The 18,709-nt window shown below is 36.0% G+C and overlaps 1 protein-coding gene across 13 annotated transcripts in view; it reads right to left on the bottom strand.

Moving 5' to 3' along the window:
• BCAS3 (BCAS3 microtubule associated cell migration factor) overlaps positions 1–18,709 on the bottom strand; it is a 614,259-nt gene that overhangs the window by 574,516 nt on the left and 21,034 nt on the right. For all 13 annotated transcript variants that reach the window (XM_078437391.2, XM_078437395.2, XM_078437397.2 and 10 more), the window contains one exon: positions 12,166–12,272. In XM_078437391.2, the coding sequence (XP_078293517.1) occupies positions 12,166–12,272 (107 nt within the window). The remainder of the gene's footprint in view (positions 1–12,165; positions 12,273–18,709) is intronic.

The following is an 18,709-nucleotide window of genomic DNA, read 5'->3' as shown; positions in this document are numbered from 1 at the left end:
ACACAGAATCGGAAGCAGGCTCCAGGCTCTGAGCCATCAGCCCAGAGCCCGACGCGGGGCTCGAACTCACAGACCGCGAGATCGTGACCTGGCTGAAGTTGGACGCTAAACCGACTGCGCCACCCAGGCGCCCCAAGGTTTGTACTTTTTAGAGTATATATGCTATATCTGAATTTTTTAAAGATATCTACCATAAATAAATTATGGTACATCCAGACAATGTAATATTATTTAGTGCTAAAAAGAAATGAGCTACCAAGCCATGAAAAGACTTGGGCATAACTTAAATGTGTATTACTAAGTGAAAGAAGCCAATCTGAAACAGCTACATGCTGTATGATTCCAACTATATGACATTATGGAAAGGCAAAACTATACAGTAGTCCCCCTTTATCTATGAGCGATACATTCTAAGACCTCCAGGGGATGCCTGAAACTGTGGATAGTAAGAAATCCTATAAATACATTTTCCTATATGTATATATCATGGTGAAGTTTCATTTATAAATTAGGCACAGTAAGAGATTAACAACAACAATGAAATAAGACAATTATAACAATATACTATAAGAGAAGTTATATGAATGTCTCTCTCTCAAAACATAATGTACTGTATTTACTCTCTTTGTGGTGATGTCAGATGATAAAATGCCTACGTGATGAGATGAAGTGAGATGAATGATGCAGGCATGTGACGTAGTATTAGACTACTATTCACCTTATGGCAATACAACAGATGCAGGATCGTTTGCTTCCAGACCACAGCTGACTGTGGGTAACGGAAATCGTGGAAAGCAAAACCACAGATAAAAGGGACTACTGATGTGGAATGTTGATAGTGGGGAGGCTGTGCATTTTAAGGGTTAAATATGAGCTTTAATTTTTTATCTACAAAATGAGAATGACACTAAATAGTGAAACTAAGGGGTGCCTGCCTGGCTTAAATCAAAGATTCTTGTGTGCATCTTGAGTGTGCAATTCTTTATGTCAGGGTTGTGAGTTCAAGCCCGATGTTGGGTATAGAGAGTACTCAAAAATAAAAAATCTTAAAAAAAAAATAGTAAAATTGACAGGATAATAGAGAATAATAGGTGATGCACCTAATATGATGGTGTGGTATATTCTGATTATTCAAATTACAGATGCTATTATTTATATTAACATTATGAAATTTCACTAGGCAGCGCAAGTGTCAAAACTCCCCCAGGCATCTCCTCACTACTCAGTGCTCTGCGGTGCTCCATTCGTTCCTCCACTGGAACATGAATTTCACAGGCCAGGGTTTCTCAACTTCAGCCCTACTGACATTTTGGAATGGACAATGCTTTGTTGAGCAAAAATGTCCTAAACATTGTAGGAAGCTTTGTAGCATCTCTGGCTTTCATCTACGAGATGCCAGTAGCAACTCCCAATCGTGACAATAAAAAATGTCCGCAAACATGGCAAATGTTTCCTTGCGGGCAAAAGCACTCCCATCTGGGAAGCACTGACACAGACTGCAATTATGTAGTGACACCTCACATATATAGAATGTGATCTGCTCAGGACTCAGGTCTTAGTGATATTTGTATCTCCTAATACGTGGCATAGACCCTAGGCTTCAATGTGGCTAAATGGAAAAAGTATGATGCTATTAATTAATAAACATAGAGATTTTAGGAAGAAGGGACAGATTGGGAATGGAATGGGATGTAAGCCAATAGCAAACGATTATGAACTTTAGTTTGTATCTTTCTAAAATTGACTCTCTAGCACTCTTAGATGAAAATACTGAGCAAAATATTGAAATCTTGAAATACATTTACTAAACATATACACACATATATACGTCTACATGTACACATACATACATAAATGTATATATATAAACATATATATATATATATATATATATATATATATATATATATATATATCCATCCCAACTAACTGCCAGACAATGTACTTGGTACCAGATATATAAAGACCATGAAAACATGATCAAAGTAATAAAATAAAAAACACAAACCATGACAACATACAACAACATGGATGAATCTAAAAAATACACTAAACAAAAAATGACACAAAGGAGTACATACTGTATGCCTCTATAAAGAACTTATTAAACTCAAGACCCAAAAAACAAACAATCCAGTGAAGAAATGAGCAAAAGACATGAATAGACACTTTTCTAAAGAAGATATCCACAGGGGCGCCTGGGTGGCTCAGTCGGTTAAGCGTCCGAATTCGGGTCAGGTCACAATCTCGCAGTCCGTGAGTTCGAGCCCCGCGTCAGGCTCTGTGCTGACTGCTCAGAGCCTGGAGCCTGTTTCAGATTCTGTGTCTCCCTCTCTCTCTGACCCTCCCCCGTTCATGCTCTGTCTCTCTCTGTCTCAAAAATAAATAAACGTTAAAAAAAAAATTTTTTTTAATAAAGAAGATATCCACATGGCTGACAGACATATGGAAAAATGCTCCACATCATTCATCATCAGGGAAATACAAATCAAAACCACCATGAGATACCACCTCACACCTGTCAGAATGGCTAACATTAACAACTCAGGCAACAACAGATGTTGGTGAGGATGCGGAGAAAGAGGATCTCTTTTGCACTGCTGGTGGAAATGCAAGCTGGTGCAGCCACTCTGGAAAACAGTATGGAGGTTCCTCAAAAAATTAAAAATAGAACTATCCTATGACCCCAGCAATTGCACAACTAGGTCTTTATCCAAGGGATACAGGTGTGCTGTTTTGAAGGGACACATGCACCCCGATGTTTTACAGCAGCACTATCAACAATAGCCAAAGTATGGAAAGAGCCCAAGTGTCCATCAACAGAAGAACGGATAAAGAAGAGGTGGTATATCTATACAGCCAAGTACTACTTGGCAATCAAAAAGAATGAAATTTTGCCATTTGCAACTACGTGGATGGAACTAGAACACACTATGCTAAATGAAATTAGTCAGAGAAAGACAAATATCATGTGACTTCACTCATATGCAGAATTTAGGATACAAAACAGATGAACGTAAGGGAAGGAAAGCAAAAATAATATAAAAACAAGGAGGGGGACAAAACATAAGAGACTCTTAAATACAGAGAACAAACGGAGGGTTGCTGGAGGGGCTGTGAGTGGGGGGATGGGCTAAATGGGTAAGGGGCATTAAGGAAGACACTTATTGGGATAAGCACTGGGTGTTATACATAGGGGATGAATCACTGGAATCTACTCCCGAAATCATTATTGCACTATATGCTAACTAACTTGGAAATAAATAAATAAATAAATAATTTTAAAATTTTTTAAAAAGTAAAATCATAAAAAAAAGTGAAAATGTCAGAATACCTATAAAGGAGACTATTGGGACAAATGATGAAATCAGAAAATGGATTGTGGATTACATAACAGTATTGTATCAAATGTAAATGTCCTGGTTTTGATAGTGCTATAGTTGTATAAGATAATGTGCCTTATTCTTAGCAATATATACTGAATTATTTACGGAAAAGGGGTACATTATTTCTCCTACTTATTAACCATTCAGAAAAAAATCTGCACAAATAAAAAAACTGAGAGAATGATATAGCCAGTGAGGCAAAATGTCCATAACCGGTAAATTTGGGTAAATCAAGGAGCTCCTTGTACTAATTATAAAATTTTCTGGAAGTTTAAAATTATTGCAAAATAAAAAGCATCTTTCAAACTCCACAATGAGATACTAGTACACACCTACCAGAATGGTAAAAATTTTTAAAGCTAACAATACCAAAAACCAATGAGAAATATGGAGCAAATGAAACTTTCATACATTGCTAGTGGGCATACATATTGGTAAAACTACTTTGGAAAACTGGTTATATGAACTAACGTTAAACATACATATACGCTATAACACAGCAAATCTACTCTAGGTCTATATGTCCAAGAGAAATGGATACAGTATATGTCCACCAACAACCATATAAAATAACATTCAGAGAAGTTTTATTTATAATGCTCAAAAACTGGAAACAACCAAAAATGTCTATTGGCTATATAGTGGACTTCTTTAAATGTGTTGTATTCATGATAAAATACTACACAGAAAAAAAATAAGAACAGATTACTGCTACACACAAGAACATGAAAGAATCTCATAGTCATACTGTTAAAAGAGAAAGAAGCCAAACATAAAAGAGCACAGGTATCTACGATATTTTTTATGAAGTTCAAAAACAGAAAAACTAATCTCTGGCAGAAGTCAGCATATTGGTTATTTGGAGGTATAAGGAGGACAATATTAACAGGGAAGTGGAATTCTTCGGAGTTGCTGCAAATGTTCTATATCTTATTCTGAGTGATCTACAGAAGGTTATATACATATATAACAATTCAGTCTGCACACTTAAGACCTGTGTACTTTACTGTATTTAATATATTCAATAAAATTTAAAACAAGAGGATTTATAACAAAAGAAAAAAATTGCGTTCCACACACTCATAAGTCTGTGTCCAAAGAATACTTTCTGCTTTAGAACAGAAAAACATCAAAAATATTTCAAACAAGATTCCAATTTGTGGTAATAAATTTCAAACTCAAAGTAGAGTGCATATATTAAATCAACAAAAGTAACATAAAGCCACTATTAAAACACAAGGAAAAATTAAACTTCAGATGTAAGACTTTTCTAAAGTGACACTGTAAGAAACACTCTAAGCAAAAGTATTTTTCTCTGTTAATACAGGTGGATTCTAGAAGTTGTTGCAACATCATTCTTCATTTTTGCTTCCATTCATTCCAGGACAATCAATGCTATTCCACTGCAGATGACTAAAGAGCCATCCTTTACTTCTCTTCCCAGTAAACAAGAGACTAGACCAAACAAAATAAGGACCTATTTTCAATGAGCACAATTTTTTGATTCAGGTCCATATTCAAATTTCCTCTGTTTGCCAGATACCCAAATCATAGACTTTATATTGCTCCCAAGTGAAACTCATAAAAATTGTTCCTGGCTAGCAATCGTGACATGGCAAGGTCTACTGGCACCCAACTTCTAATAAATAAAATACTAATTGGTATTTACCTCAAATATGCCCTTGCATGTTTCTCTAAAGCTTTAGTGTAAAAGCTACATACGCTAAAAGCTAGGGGAAATATTTCCTTTCAAGAGAACAGCTGCACTTTTCTTACCGCAATGTGTTAGTGACACCTAGTGTCACATCTTTGAAGTACATTCAAAGCTCCAAGAAGGCACTCCACATGAACCTTAGGTTCAGTAAGTTAACATTTGGAGTGCTTTCTTGGAGCTGGAGGGGAGGTAGGGGGTGGGGGATTTAGGCTAAAAGGGTGATTAAGGAGGTATTAAGGTGATTAAGGGTATTAAGGAGGGCACTTGTTGTGATGAGCACTGGGTGTAATATGTAAGTGAAAAATCACTTGTGCCTCCCTCTGCCTCTGCCCCTCTCCTGCTCATGCTGTGTGTCTGTCTGTCTGTCTGTCTATCTCTCTCTCTCTCTGTCTCAAAAATAAAGACTTTTTTTAATTTAATAAAAAATAAAAATAAAATAATTAAAATTAAAATTAAATTAAATCTTTAAATAAATAAAAAAATAGACAACATAAAAAGTAGGGAAAACTATCAGGACTTTTATAATGGTATATCTTGGGTTTCTTATCCACTGAAAATTTTAAGTGAGACCTCTATTACTTACACTATGCAATACAATTTTTGCCTCATATAATTTTTAACATAATGTAAGTATAAGTCTAATAATAAATTCTACTTCTTCTAAAACTAGCTATCTTACATACCAGGTAGCACCAGCCCCAGGTCAATACCTTGGGAACAACTTTGACTCTTTCTTCTCCTCTTAATAGCTTATCAGATACCACAAAAACAAACTTTGTTCAAGGTTCTCAACCTCATATTGGACAATGTTGAAACTGATTCCTAAGTAGCCTTATAACCTCTTCTTTTCTCCCTATTCTCTATTCATCCCACTGTCACAGCAAAATAAATCTTTATTAAGTATGGATTTTGCCATGTATCTCTGTTACTCAAGGATTTTTAATGAGTTCACACTGGCTGAAAGATTTAATAAATCCAAGTTCTCATCTTGCAGTTCAGATTTCTTCCCTGAAACTTCTATATCTCATCCCATGTCCAGAGTGCATATAACCACTAAAATGAATGTTAATAATCATAGAAGTGAGAGTTGTCTGTGTTAAATAAAATAACATGACTACACAACGTCTAAAACATAGACACTCTCATAAACTCCTCCTCCACCTGGATGCCCTGTTGATAGTATTTGTCAAACCATGTTATAAATGACCAATTATTTATTTTTTAATTTCCATTCTGGCACAAACAGATACTTCTGTAAATGACAAACACATATTTAGATGATGTGCAACTAGCAAACAGCTATGGATGTCTAAAAGCTTACTCTCATTTTCTGTACTTATTTTGTTGCATACAGTAACAAATACTTCACTATTACCAGTTCATGGACCAGCACTACCAGTTCATCCTCCACTAACTGAAAACTGAACTCACTATCTTTCCACCCATATTTGCTCTTTATCATACCTTTACTATTTTGTAAGAGGCATCGCTGTCTACATCTGTTCAAAATCCTCAAATGACTTCCACAACTCATTTTTTTAGTGGGCAAAAAAAATCCTAAAAGATATTCCTAAAAGATACTCAAATGGCCAACAATATATGAAAAAGTAGTCCAACATTATTAGTCCACAAGGTGCCACCCATAAGAATGGCTAAAATTAAAAAGATGGACAACACCAAATGTTGATGAGGTTAATGGAACAACTCCTACACGGCTGGGGGAAATATAAGATGGTACAAAAAGGTTTGGAGTCTGTTATAAAACTGACCACATTCCTACCCTATGAAGCTACAATTCCACTTGTAGGCATTTACCTAAGAGAAATGAACACACACTTAACAAAAAGACTTACAGAAGATCTTCACAGCAGCTTTAGTCAGAAAAGGCAAAAGCTACAAATAGCCCAGCTATCCATCACTAAAAGAAGGGATAAACTATGGTATATTCATAAGTTGGAGTATTATTTGGCAATAAAAAGGAATAAACATCATGGGTGAATCTCATAAACATGCTGAGTGAAGGAAGCCTTCCACAAAAAAAAAAAAAAAGAAAAAGTGCATATAGTATAATAGCACAGGAAGTTATAAAACAGGCAACACTAATCTATAGTGAGGGAAAAAATGAGAACAGTGGTTGCTTCTGAATGGGATGGAAGAAAATTAACTAGGAATAGACATGAAGGAAATTTCTTCAGTGATAAACATGTTCTGTATCTTGACAGAGATCTGGGTTACCTAGGTGTATGCATTTATCAAAGCTCAATAACTTGACATATTAAGAATTGTGTATTTAATGGCTGTAGAGTTTATCCAACAAAAATTAATCAAATATTGAACTCTAATTAATGATAGCACGAAAAAATAGGGTAAAGTATACTGAAGTTTACAATTTATTTTGAAATGCATTGAACAAGATGGATATGAAATAAAGGAAGTATAGTAAAATTTTAATGATTCAAATCTAGGTGTAGATATACATGCTTTCACCATAAAATTGTCACAACTTTGCTCTACATTTGAAATTTGTGAAGTCTGTAGTTGACAAAGCTCTAGCCCACGACCACTTCTCAGGCATCATCTCCAAGCATTCTTCACCTTGCCCACCCACCTCCAGCTAAACTGCCTCCTTGCTGTTCTTGAACACAGGAAACAAAGTCCTACCACAGAGTACTGGCTTTGAATGTTCCTCCTTCAAATACCCATAAGGATCACTCTTCCACACTTTTGCTCAAAGGATCTTTGAGAGAGACTTCCCCAGGCCACCCTGTATAATACAACAACCCACAGCAACATCAACCACCCCATCCTAACACTTACCATCATCTAGTATACTAGATGTTTGTTTATTATCATCTTCCTCCCTACCACACGAAGAATGATTTTGTTTTGTTCATTGTTGTTTTCCCAGCACCTTGAACAGGGTCTGGCTCATAAACAAAAATCAATAAATCTTTGCTGAGTAAGTGAATTAATAAATGAATGGGGTAAGTACAAATGGCTTTACAAGAATGCAATCTGGAAAATCTATCAAGAGCCTTGGTGTATCTACTTTCATTGATCTCTCCAAATTACATGATCATAAAGATATTTGTCTCAATATTCTTTAAGAAGACAAAAACTTAAAAAATCTAAATCAATGTCCAACCATACAGGAAAGAACATTTCCACCTCAGAGCCACAGACTTTACTGTTTGCCGTTTCAAGCATTCCCTGGCTAAATCCTAACTTCTAGGCCACTTTCTTACTATAATCTCTTATTCTTTTCCTTGAATTTCAATTTAAGTTGTATATTAATTGATTTTTATTTAAATTCACCTCCCCTACTAGCTCCATTAGAGCAAACACCACGTCTGTTTTGTTCAAAATACATTATTTTATCCCAGGCCTTTGCTGAATAAATGAACACCTTTTAAGTCCTCATAGTTCACAGCACGAAATCACTCTATGTATAAGACTCGGAGAAAAGAAAAATAACGAATGTAAGTATGATGTATTAAAATAACTGAAATATATACTGAGATAAGAGCTAATAGAATTAAAGGAGTCATGAAAGGAAAAGTATAGAACTGCTTTTTTTAAAACAAATCTCATAAAACTATTTGGCCTTTAGTCCATGTACAACCTTTATTTATTTATTTATTTTTTTTAATTAAGAATTTTAAGCACAAGAACCTGTATTTATATTACCAAAAAGAGGCAAAGAGATTGTTAGGCATGAATGGGAAAAGGGCCTGTTTATCCAACTCTTTCTTACATCCGATGTGTTGAAAAAAGGGCCTGACAGCTTGGGAAAGCCAGTGTTTTCCTACAGCCACCCTGTAAACAAAGTGGTGGGGACTAGGCAGTCGAGAAACTACTTCTGGGCAGTTCTGCTTCTGAGCTATCTCCACTTAACTGTCTGTCAAGGCACTATTTAAGCCTTGTTCAAATCTGTGCAATTTGTAAACAATTTTTTAAATGTTTACCCAGGATATGTTTATTTTCTTCATCTGAGACTCACAGGTTATATAAAATCAACACGAGGGAACCCTGTTCACAAACTTGAAGCAAAAACTGAGCTATGGTTTGGACAGGGATTGACTTTCTGCCCACTCACACTTACTCAAAAGCAAATATGATTTATGGTCTGCAAAGACCCCTAAGAGCTGGGATTATTCCTGGGTTGACCAACATAAAGCTCCCCACTGTCTAGCACATGGTAACACTTAAGTGATTACTGAATAACTGACTAGTGATAAACAAGTTTTGGAAGGGGTTAGTTAGTAATGGGTAACAGTCATGATACTCTATAAAAGATGAATATTTGAAGCCATATCATAACCTTTCACAATGAACACTGGTGTACTTGCATGGCATATCTTTTGCTATCACATTTGGAGAGTAATGAAGTACAGCTCTGAGATCATACGCTTTGAAGACGAAGTCAGATAGAACTGGGTTTGAATTCTAATCCCGCCTCTTACACGTAGTGTGATGTTAACACCTATAAATACGACAACTTCTACCTCACAGTATACAACAGATGAGATCATGTGTATATAAAATGCTTTGGACATAGTAAGAGCACAATCAATGCAACAGAAGGAGCCTATTTTCCCAAAATGCTTCCTAATTCATGAAATAGTTCTCACAGAGCTATAATACTACAAGAGTAAACAACCAGCTAATGAATATTCCATGAAGAAAAGATTATTCAAGTGTCTCAAAATACAATCTGGGCATAAGAACTATTTTAAAGAAGTAATTTAAATTAGTCAGAAAACTTTTAAAGTTACTCACAGCTAAACACAAGTTAACTTTAAAACTATTAAAAGTGATACCTCTAATTATAACCGAAACAACTGGGTAGCCTGAGTACCACCAAAGGAATGTGCTCAATCCAGTCAACACCCCTAATCACACAGACTCAACCTTCTTGTTAAAGCTCTAGCTTCCCCTCTGCCTTCAAGCCTGTCAACAGACAGCATAAGAGTTTAAAATGTTGTATCTATTAATAAGAAAAAGTTACATTTACAAAATCTTTTCCTCTGATCACAAAACCTAGAAATATTTCTCTTGGAAGGGGGGAAAAAAACAAAAAACACTGCCTAATTTTAAGTCCTTTGTCCATGTCTTTGGCATGATACTTAAATCACAAACAACATTGTAGACCCATGAAAAACATCAACTACACATCCAAAAAAGGCAAAAGAAAGAGGACACTCATTATATGACATATCAGCAGGATTCTTCTACCTCTGGAAAAAAAAAAAGCCAATCTTTAAAAACAAGAAATATAAAACCCCAAACCCTAAATAATAATACCATACATAATTAATTATACGATTAGATGAAAGACTGAAGTTCATCGTGATTTATCAAAGAATAATTTTTTACTAAAAATGTTAAAGAATTATGAAGTCCAATGTGATCATTACTTAATAATCCTTATGCCACTGAAGCCAAATTCTGTACTCAAAAACATCTCAAATTCCTTTAAATTTGACATAATAAACTATGTTTTCCTATAAATCTTTTAAGAATTGGTATTACCCAACGGAACCAAAAAGAGGGAGCAAAAATTTTAGCAGAAACACACACGTACAACAATTTGGTGAATGAATTTATTAAAGGTATAAATTAAAAGTCTCTGTATTGACCCTGAGCCTCCAACTGCAAAAGAACCACACAACAGAAGTTCCCCTTCCCCCTATCATCTACTGGAGAGATTCGATATTTAGGCCATGCCAGAATGTAAGTACAAGCCAAATTATGCAATCTTTACTACAGTTCACTCAGCTATGATCCTACCTAGCCTCTTCCTCTCTTAGGACATTTTATTTTTCGTCATCCCAAAGAGGAACATGTAAGATTTAACAGGCAAACTGGGACCAATATTAGGCAATTTTAAACATTTATCAAAATTTTGATTTATCTTATACAGATACACAGACATAAAATAACCTTTGTTCAAATTCACATATTATATCATTATGGCTAAGAGCAGGGAAAAAAAAAGACATTCAAGTTTTTTCAATATAGGAAATAAATGACATAAATTAAAGAAAATCCAAACAATGGAATTGTACACAGCTATAACCTTCAAAGAAGAAGCTCTCTGAATATTGACATTAAGAGTAAAACAAAGGGGCGCCTGAGTGGCTCAGTCGGTTAAGCGTCCGACTTTGGCTCAGGTCACGATCTCACAGTTCAAGGGTTCAAGCCCCACGTTCGGCTCTGTGCTGACAGTTCAGAGCCTGGAGCCTGCTTTGGCTTCTGTGTCTCCCTTTCTCTCTGCCCCTCCCCTGCTCGCACTCTGTCTCTCTCTCTCTCAGAAATAAATAAACATTAAAAAAAAATTTTTTTAATTAAAAAAAAAAAAGTAAAACACAGCAAGGTATAGACTAAGTTGCATAATATGCTACCATCTTTTAGAGAGGGCAGGGTGGCAGAAACAGATTTGTTTATGTTATCATTTGCATAAAATACAGCCATAAGGATACATAAGAAACTAGAAATCCTAGTTGCCTCGAGGGGAAATGGGGGACAAGGGTGGAAAGGTTTTTTAACCCTTTGTAACTTGAATTTTGTACCACATAAATGTTTTAACTGATTCAAAACATTGATTTTTAATGACTGCTAATTTAAAAAAGAAAAGAGGGGTGCCTGGATGGCTCAGTCAGTTAAGCATCTGACTTCAGCCCAGGTCATGATCTCAGGGTTCATGAGTTCGAGTCCCACATCAGGTGAGCTCGAGTCCCGCTTCGGGTGAGCCCCATTTCTCTTTCTGCCCCTCATGGAATTCTCTCTCCCTCTCTATCCCCTCCCTTGCTCATCTGCACCCTCTCACTCTCTCCAAAAAAAATTTTGATTAATTAATTAATTAATTTAAAAAGAAAAAAGAAAAGAAAAAGCCTTCTGCAAGCTTTTTTACCATTCTGGAAAATAGAAGGGAAATAATAATAATAATAATAATAACTACTTAATAGAGTTAATGAGACCTTACAGAAAGTATCACCAGATTTCACATCAGCTAGCATGGTGGAAAGTATTATATTTTAGGGATTCAACCTTCTTCATACTTACTGGGATGCTCCAGACTTGCATTCCATCACTGTAGCCGATCATAATCAGCAGAGGCGGCTCATTCCCAGTACTGTGTATTTCATGAAATTCCAGATTTCTTGATGTATCTGCATTAGAATTAAGTCACAAAGAAGCAAATTAAAAAGTAAACAACTACTCTTCTTTAATATTATTAGTGTAACAGGTGTTTAAATTGTTTTTCAATGATGTATCACTAAATTCTATTCCTGAAAACATTATTACACTATATAATCCAAGTTAACTAGCTTGGGTTTAAATTTTAAAAAAAGAAAAATAAATAAACAAACATTTTTTCAATAAAAAGTATTTGGAAGACATCATTTAAAAGAAAGTGAACAGGGATCAGGAAGCTGAAATTAGAAAACTAGTATTTTTTTTATAACAGTACTTACAATTATCTGCACAAGTAAGGTTTTAAAAACCAAAGTCTCATTAGAGAACTTGGGAATATTAATACCAGGAACAAAACCATCTATCTGTAAGTGATACATGAAAATAAAAAATTTTACTAAAATTAATTAAATATAAATATGAAGTGTAATCTGCTAGAATTTCTAATATTTGTAAATTTAACAGTGGAAGACAAGTTATATTCCTTCATGTATAGGAAGTGAATCCTGATATACCTGAACACCAGGCATAGAGTCCACTACAAGAGAATTATATGTACTTGTGTAATCAACTTCCAATTCACATCAATGAATATTAAGCATCTGTTATAAAATCAATATGACAAAAGATATCCTTCCTGAACAAAACTATTGCACCTCACAAAACACTAATTCAAGCATTCTATTCTTAAATCACAACCTTATCTTCCAGCAAGTTTGCTCAACCACTTCCATTATGATCCATTCTCTGACTTCATTAGGCCCTCAGGTCCACTGACACCCCTACCTTCTCTCTATTCTATAGATCATCTTATATTGACTCTCTTTCCATCTTACACTCTTGGACCAATTATCTCAGTAACTTCTGTCAATAATCTACAGTCTCAAATCTCTTTTTGTGGAATCTCTGCATGGTGCCCAACTCACAAAATCTCAATCCTAGATGAATCCAACTATCCATTCTCTTAGTACATTCTATGGCAACCCAGCACTGCTATAGAAATATCACACAAAATATCACCTAGGGGCACCTAGGGGCTCAGTCAGTTAAGCATCTAACTTTGCCTCAGGTCATAAGCTCACAGTTCATGAGTTCAACCCTCACATCAGGCTCTCTACTGTCAGCACAAAGCCCAGTTCAGATACTCTGTCCCCCTCTCTCTCTTCTCTTCTGCTCTCACACACATGCCTACACATGCTCACTCTCTCTCTCTCTCAAAAATAAAAAAAAAAGTTTTTAATCTTTAAAAAAAAGAAATATTACACAATCCTACTACATTATCTATTAAATTAAAATGAAGAATTTCAATTAATCATGAGCCAACCTTACCAGAAAAGTGAAAAGGCAAGCCACAGCAGGGGAAAAGAGACTTGTAACAAATATAACCCCACAAGGACATATCTCATACACATAACAATTAAAAATCAATATGAAAAAGTCATTAGAAAAACAGGCTGGAGACGTGAAAAAACACTTCAAAAAAAGGATATTCAAATAAATCCATCATCAATAAATATGAAAAGTAGCTCAATCGCATTTGTAATTAAGGAAGTGTTGATTAAAAACACAATGACAAAGGGCCCCTGGGTGGCTCAGTCGGTTAAGCACCCAAACGTCAGCTCAGGTCATGATCTCACAGATCTCATGGTTCATGAGTTTGGGCCCCACATCGGGCTCTGTACTGACAGCTCAGAGCCTGCTTCAGATTCTGCATCTCCCTCTCTCTCTGCCCCTCCCCCGCCCTCTCTCTCAAAAAAATAAACAAACGTTAAAAAAAAATTTTTTTTAAACCACAATGACAAAACCAAGGGGCAGGATGTGAAATAAAGTAATTGTTTATTTACTGCTAGTGAATGTAAAACAGTACAATCACTTTGGAAAACAGTTTGACAATATATTCTCAAATTGAAGATACCATGCCCTTTGACCAAGTAGTTCTACTCCAGATATACACTCACTTGAAGCCAAGAGACAAGCACAGGAATATCCATAGCAGCATTAACTTTAAAAATTTTTTTCAAGCCTATTTATTTTTTTCTTAGTAATCTCTACACCCAATGTGGGGCTTGAACTCACAACCCCTAGATCAAGAGTCACACACTCTACCAACCGAGCCAGCCAGGCACCTCCATAGCAACAGTATTTGTAAAGAGCCAACAGCTGGAATCAATCCAAATGTCCATCAAAACGAAAGTAGAAAAGCACAGTGGGTATATTGCAACAATGGAATAGTACTGAACCACTGCCATACATCATAATATTGATGAACGTACAAACATAATAAGCAAAAGAAGCCAGATATAAAAAAAACTATATAGTGAATAATTTTATTTATGTGAAATTCAAAATCACTAGGCAATTAGGTAGCAATATTCTATTTCTTACCCTAGGTGATTGTTACACAGGTGGTTTTGTAAAAATTTGTTCACTGAGCCATACTTTTGTATTATTTACCATGATATATTTGCACAATAAATAAGGTTTTAAAAAATCATAAATTGAAACAATATCCCTCTTCCTTTATTTGACTTCATTACTCTCCTCTCCTTCTAGAAGCTAAATTCCTTGATTATTTGCCACTGTCATCTATTCTGCATTTCTTTCACCCCAAATCCATTTCAAAACGTTTTCTGTTCTCACTGATAATCAATATAATCTCAGCAATAATCTCCAAGTTGTTGAATGCAATATGTGTTTTTTAAGCCCATCTTTTCAGACTATTTAGCAGCTATAATCAATGCTCATCAGTTTCTCCTTAAAATATTTTCCTTTGGTTTCCATGTACAACCTTCTCCTAGTTTTCCTCCTACTGCACTAATCATTCCTTCACCATTTCCTCCACTGGCTCAACCCTTTCCACCTATTCTTTAAATATTGAAGTTGTCCAAAGCTAATTCCTAAACACTCTTTTCTTCTCACAATATACCCTCTCAAGTGGTCTCATTCCATCCACTAATTCCATTAGTGTATGCTAGTGACTTCCTCAACATAGGTTTTTGGATGTCTCAGTAGAAAATCAAATTCCACTCAAAGATGATTTCCCAGGCACCTCGGTGGCTCAGTTGGTTAAGACTCTCACTTCGGCTCAGGTCACTGTCTCGTGGTTCATGGGTTTGAGCCCTGCATCAGGCTGTGGGCTGACAGCTCAGAGCCTGGAGCCTGCTTTGGATTCTGTGTCTCCCTCTCCTCCTCTCACACACACACACACTCTCTCTCTCTCTCTCTCTCTCTCTCAAAAATAAACATTAAAAAAAAAAAAAGAAAGATAATGATTTTGTCGCAAACCTGATCTTCCTCCAAGGTTCTCAATTTTGGTGAATAGAATGATTATCTAACCAGTTGGCAAAGTCAGGAATCACCTTCTTCCTTCTCTCTTGCAATAAATCTACCACCAATCCATCACCTGTGTCTTCCTAAACAGCTCTCTTCTTACACCAACATCAACTCCAAAAGCATAAAATGGCTTCCTGCATCCACCATTGCCCATAAACTCCATACAACAGGTGCTTTTTTAAAAAATACAAATAATGACATACTTCTTCACCTCCATCCACTATATTAGTTATGCCCCATTGCTCAAATATAAAGATCAAAATGTTTAACAAAGCTTATAATCAGTAATTTTTTTTACTTTCTTTTGACACAAATTCACTGGCACAAAGTTAACAGCACATGGTTCTATGTCTAGGAAAATTCAGAATTACAAACTTATTTTCCAAGGGCATAATTCTCTTTATATCTAACATCAATATGGTCTTTCATAGTTTTCGATGTGCTCTGATACCTAGATCATCTAATCTGACACACAACAATCCTGTTTTATACAAAGAGCAGGAGCCAATTTCATTTTGACAAATTAGGTATAATTTACTCAAAACTAAAGAAATCCCTCAGGATTTTTTTTTTTTTTTGAGAGATATTACATGTGAGCAGAGGAGAAGGGCAGAGGGTGGGGGAAGGAGGAGGGGGAAAGAGAGAGAGAGATTTTGAGAGAATCTTAAGTCTCACATCTAGCACAGAACCCAACTTGGGGCTCAGTCTCATGACCATGAGATCATGACCTAAGCCAAAATCAAGAGTCAGACACTTCACCAATTTGTCCACCCAGGTGCCCCAAGAAATCTCCAGATTCTTGATACGCAATCCAGGTATCTTTCTAATACAGCTACCATCTTGATCACAGATTATTATTTTTAGAAGGGCTCAAATGCCACATATAAAACCCTGAGGTCATTATATGAACAAAATCTCCTTTCTCTTATTTTAGATTCTGCTTAGTCACTGGCACTACTTTTCTTTCTCTGGATGGTGGTACAGAAGACTTCATTACTCTTGAATGAAACTCCTAATTTTATAAAAATTGTATGCATCCTTATTCTTTGACTTTCCTTTATATCCTCTATTATACCATCACTGGTTATTCTACCCATAGCTGCTCTTTATCTTCTTTTCTGGTTTCTTTTTTATTCCACCCATAAATATGGATTTTGCAGTCTCTCCTTTAGAGATATGTAGCATTCTTTTGTGGTTTTAGACAACAATGTTCTCCTTTCATTCACCCATCTTCCAAAACCTTGTCCAGTCTTATAAGTGAACTTCATACTGCACTCTGTACACTCTCCCTCCTTACAAAAATGTTTGCAAATGGTGGAGGAGGCAGGGGCTGGGTTTTCGATTCACCTAAAACCCAGTTTTCGACTCACCTAAAAAATCGAGGTGTAAAGTGAAATTAGATCTTTCTCCCAAACCAGCTTCTTCTGTATTCCACATTGTACTAATAGCAGCAACACACTGCCAATACCCAGCTAGGTACACCTGGTGGGTGGCTTAGTCGGTTGAGTGTCCAACTCGATTTTGGCTCAGGTCATGATCCCAGACTCATGATCCACAGTCAGCATGGAGCCTGCTTAAGATTCTCTCTCTCTCTCTCTCTCTCTCTCTCTCTCTCTCTCTCTCTTCCTCTGACCCTCTCCCCCACTCACACTCTCTCTAAAATAAAAATAAAATAAAATAAACTGCCAATACCCAGTCTAAAAACTGAGACGTCATTTTTAGTAGATGCTAGTAGATGAATGAGAAGTAAGGCAGAAAAGAATGTTTCAGCCAAAAGGCCCCCTGTACAAAGATTCTGAGGAATGAAAAGTTCTGTGCCATTAATGACCTGAAAGCCAAGTGGGGTTGAAATATAGCTTTTGAGGGGACATAGATGGGAAAAGGAATAAGAGTTTGAAGCACTTGTGAGACATCTAAGTGAAAGGTCTAGGAGACAGCTGAAATGTGGACCCAAGCACACTAGAGCAACAGAGACTTGCAGCAGCTATTATCTTTGTATGCTTCACACACTTCTTACTCTAAACCTCCCCCCTTACCTGGTAATTGATCTCACTCCCCACTAAGCATAGGAACAGGCACACAGCCAGTTGAGCCAATTCTAGTACTACATCCTTGGCCATTGCAACTATACCAGTAACTGGAAGGTAATCTTCCTGGATCACCGAAAGAATACTTTGTCCTCCTTGATCATATAGCATAATCATAAAGGTATGATCAGAGAGCTCTGAGTAATCACTACTCCATCCTCGTTAGAGAAGTCAAAGAAGAGAAGCAAGCATTCATAAAGAAGTAGTGGCAAGAAGTGAATGACTAGAAGTTTCAAGCCACTATCCTTTCCAGCTATATGATATGAGTAGGATAAAGAAACTAATTCTCCTGGGGCACCTAGGTGGCTCAATCGGTTAAGCATCCAACTTGATTTTGGCTCAGGTCAGATGATTCCGGGGTCATGGGATCAAGCCCCACATCAGACGGCATCTGCACTGAGCGTGGAGCCTGCTTGGGATTCTCTCTCTCTTCCCCTCCATCCCTCTCCCCCACTCGTGCTCTCTAAAATAAAAATAAATAAATAAATAATTCCCCTATGAAAACTAGTATGGTGCCTCCTCAAAAAAATTAAAAACAGAATTAACGTATGAGCCCACAATTCCACTTATGGATATATACTCAGAAAAAATTGAAAACAGAAACTCAAAGAGAGATTTGTACACAAATATTAATAGCATAATTATTCACAAAGCCAAAAGATGGAAGCAACCCAAATGACCATCGATGAATAAACAAAATGTGATATATACAAACAATGCAATATTATACAGCCTTAAAAAGAAAAGAAATATATTGTATATAATATTTAATAATTATTTATATATATTTTATATATATTAAATGTAATATAGTATACATTATATCATATTAAAAGGAAATACATGCTACAGCATGGATGAACCTTGACATCTGGAGTGAAATATGCCAGCACATAAAGACAAATGCCACTTACAAAGTACCTTGAGTAGTCAAATTCATAGAGCCGGAAAGTAAAATGGTGGTCGCCAAGAGCTAATGGGAAGGTGAGAAT

Source organism: Panthera onca, chromosome E1 (assembly GCF_046562875.1).
Source record: "Panthera onca isolate mPanOnc1 chromosome E1, mPanOnc1 haplotype 2, whole genome shotgun sequence".
Classification (NCBI taxonomy): Eukaryota; Metazoa; Chordata; class Mammalia; order Carnivora; family Felidae; genus Panthera; species Panthera onca.
This window is presented reverse-complemented; position numbering and strand designations above follow the sequence as displayed.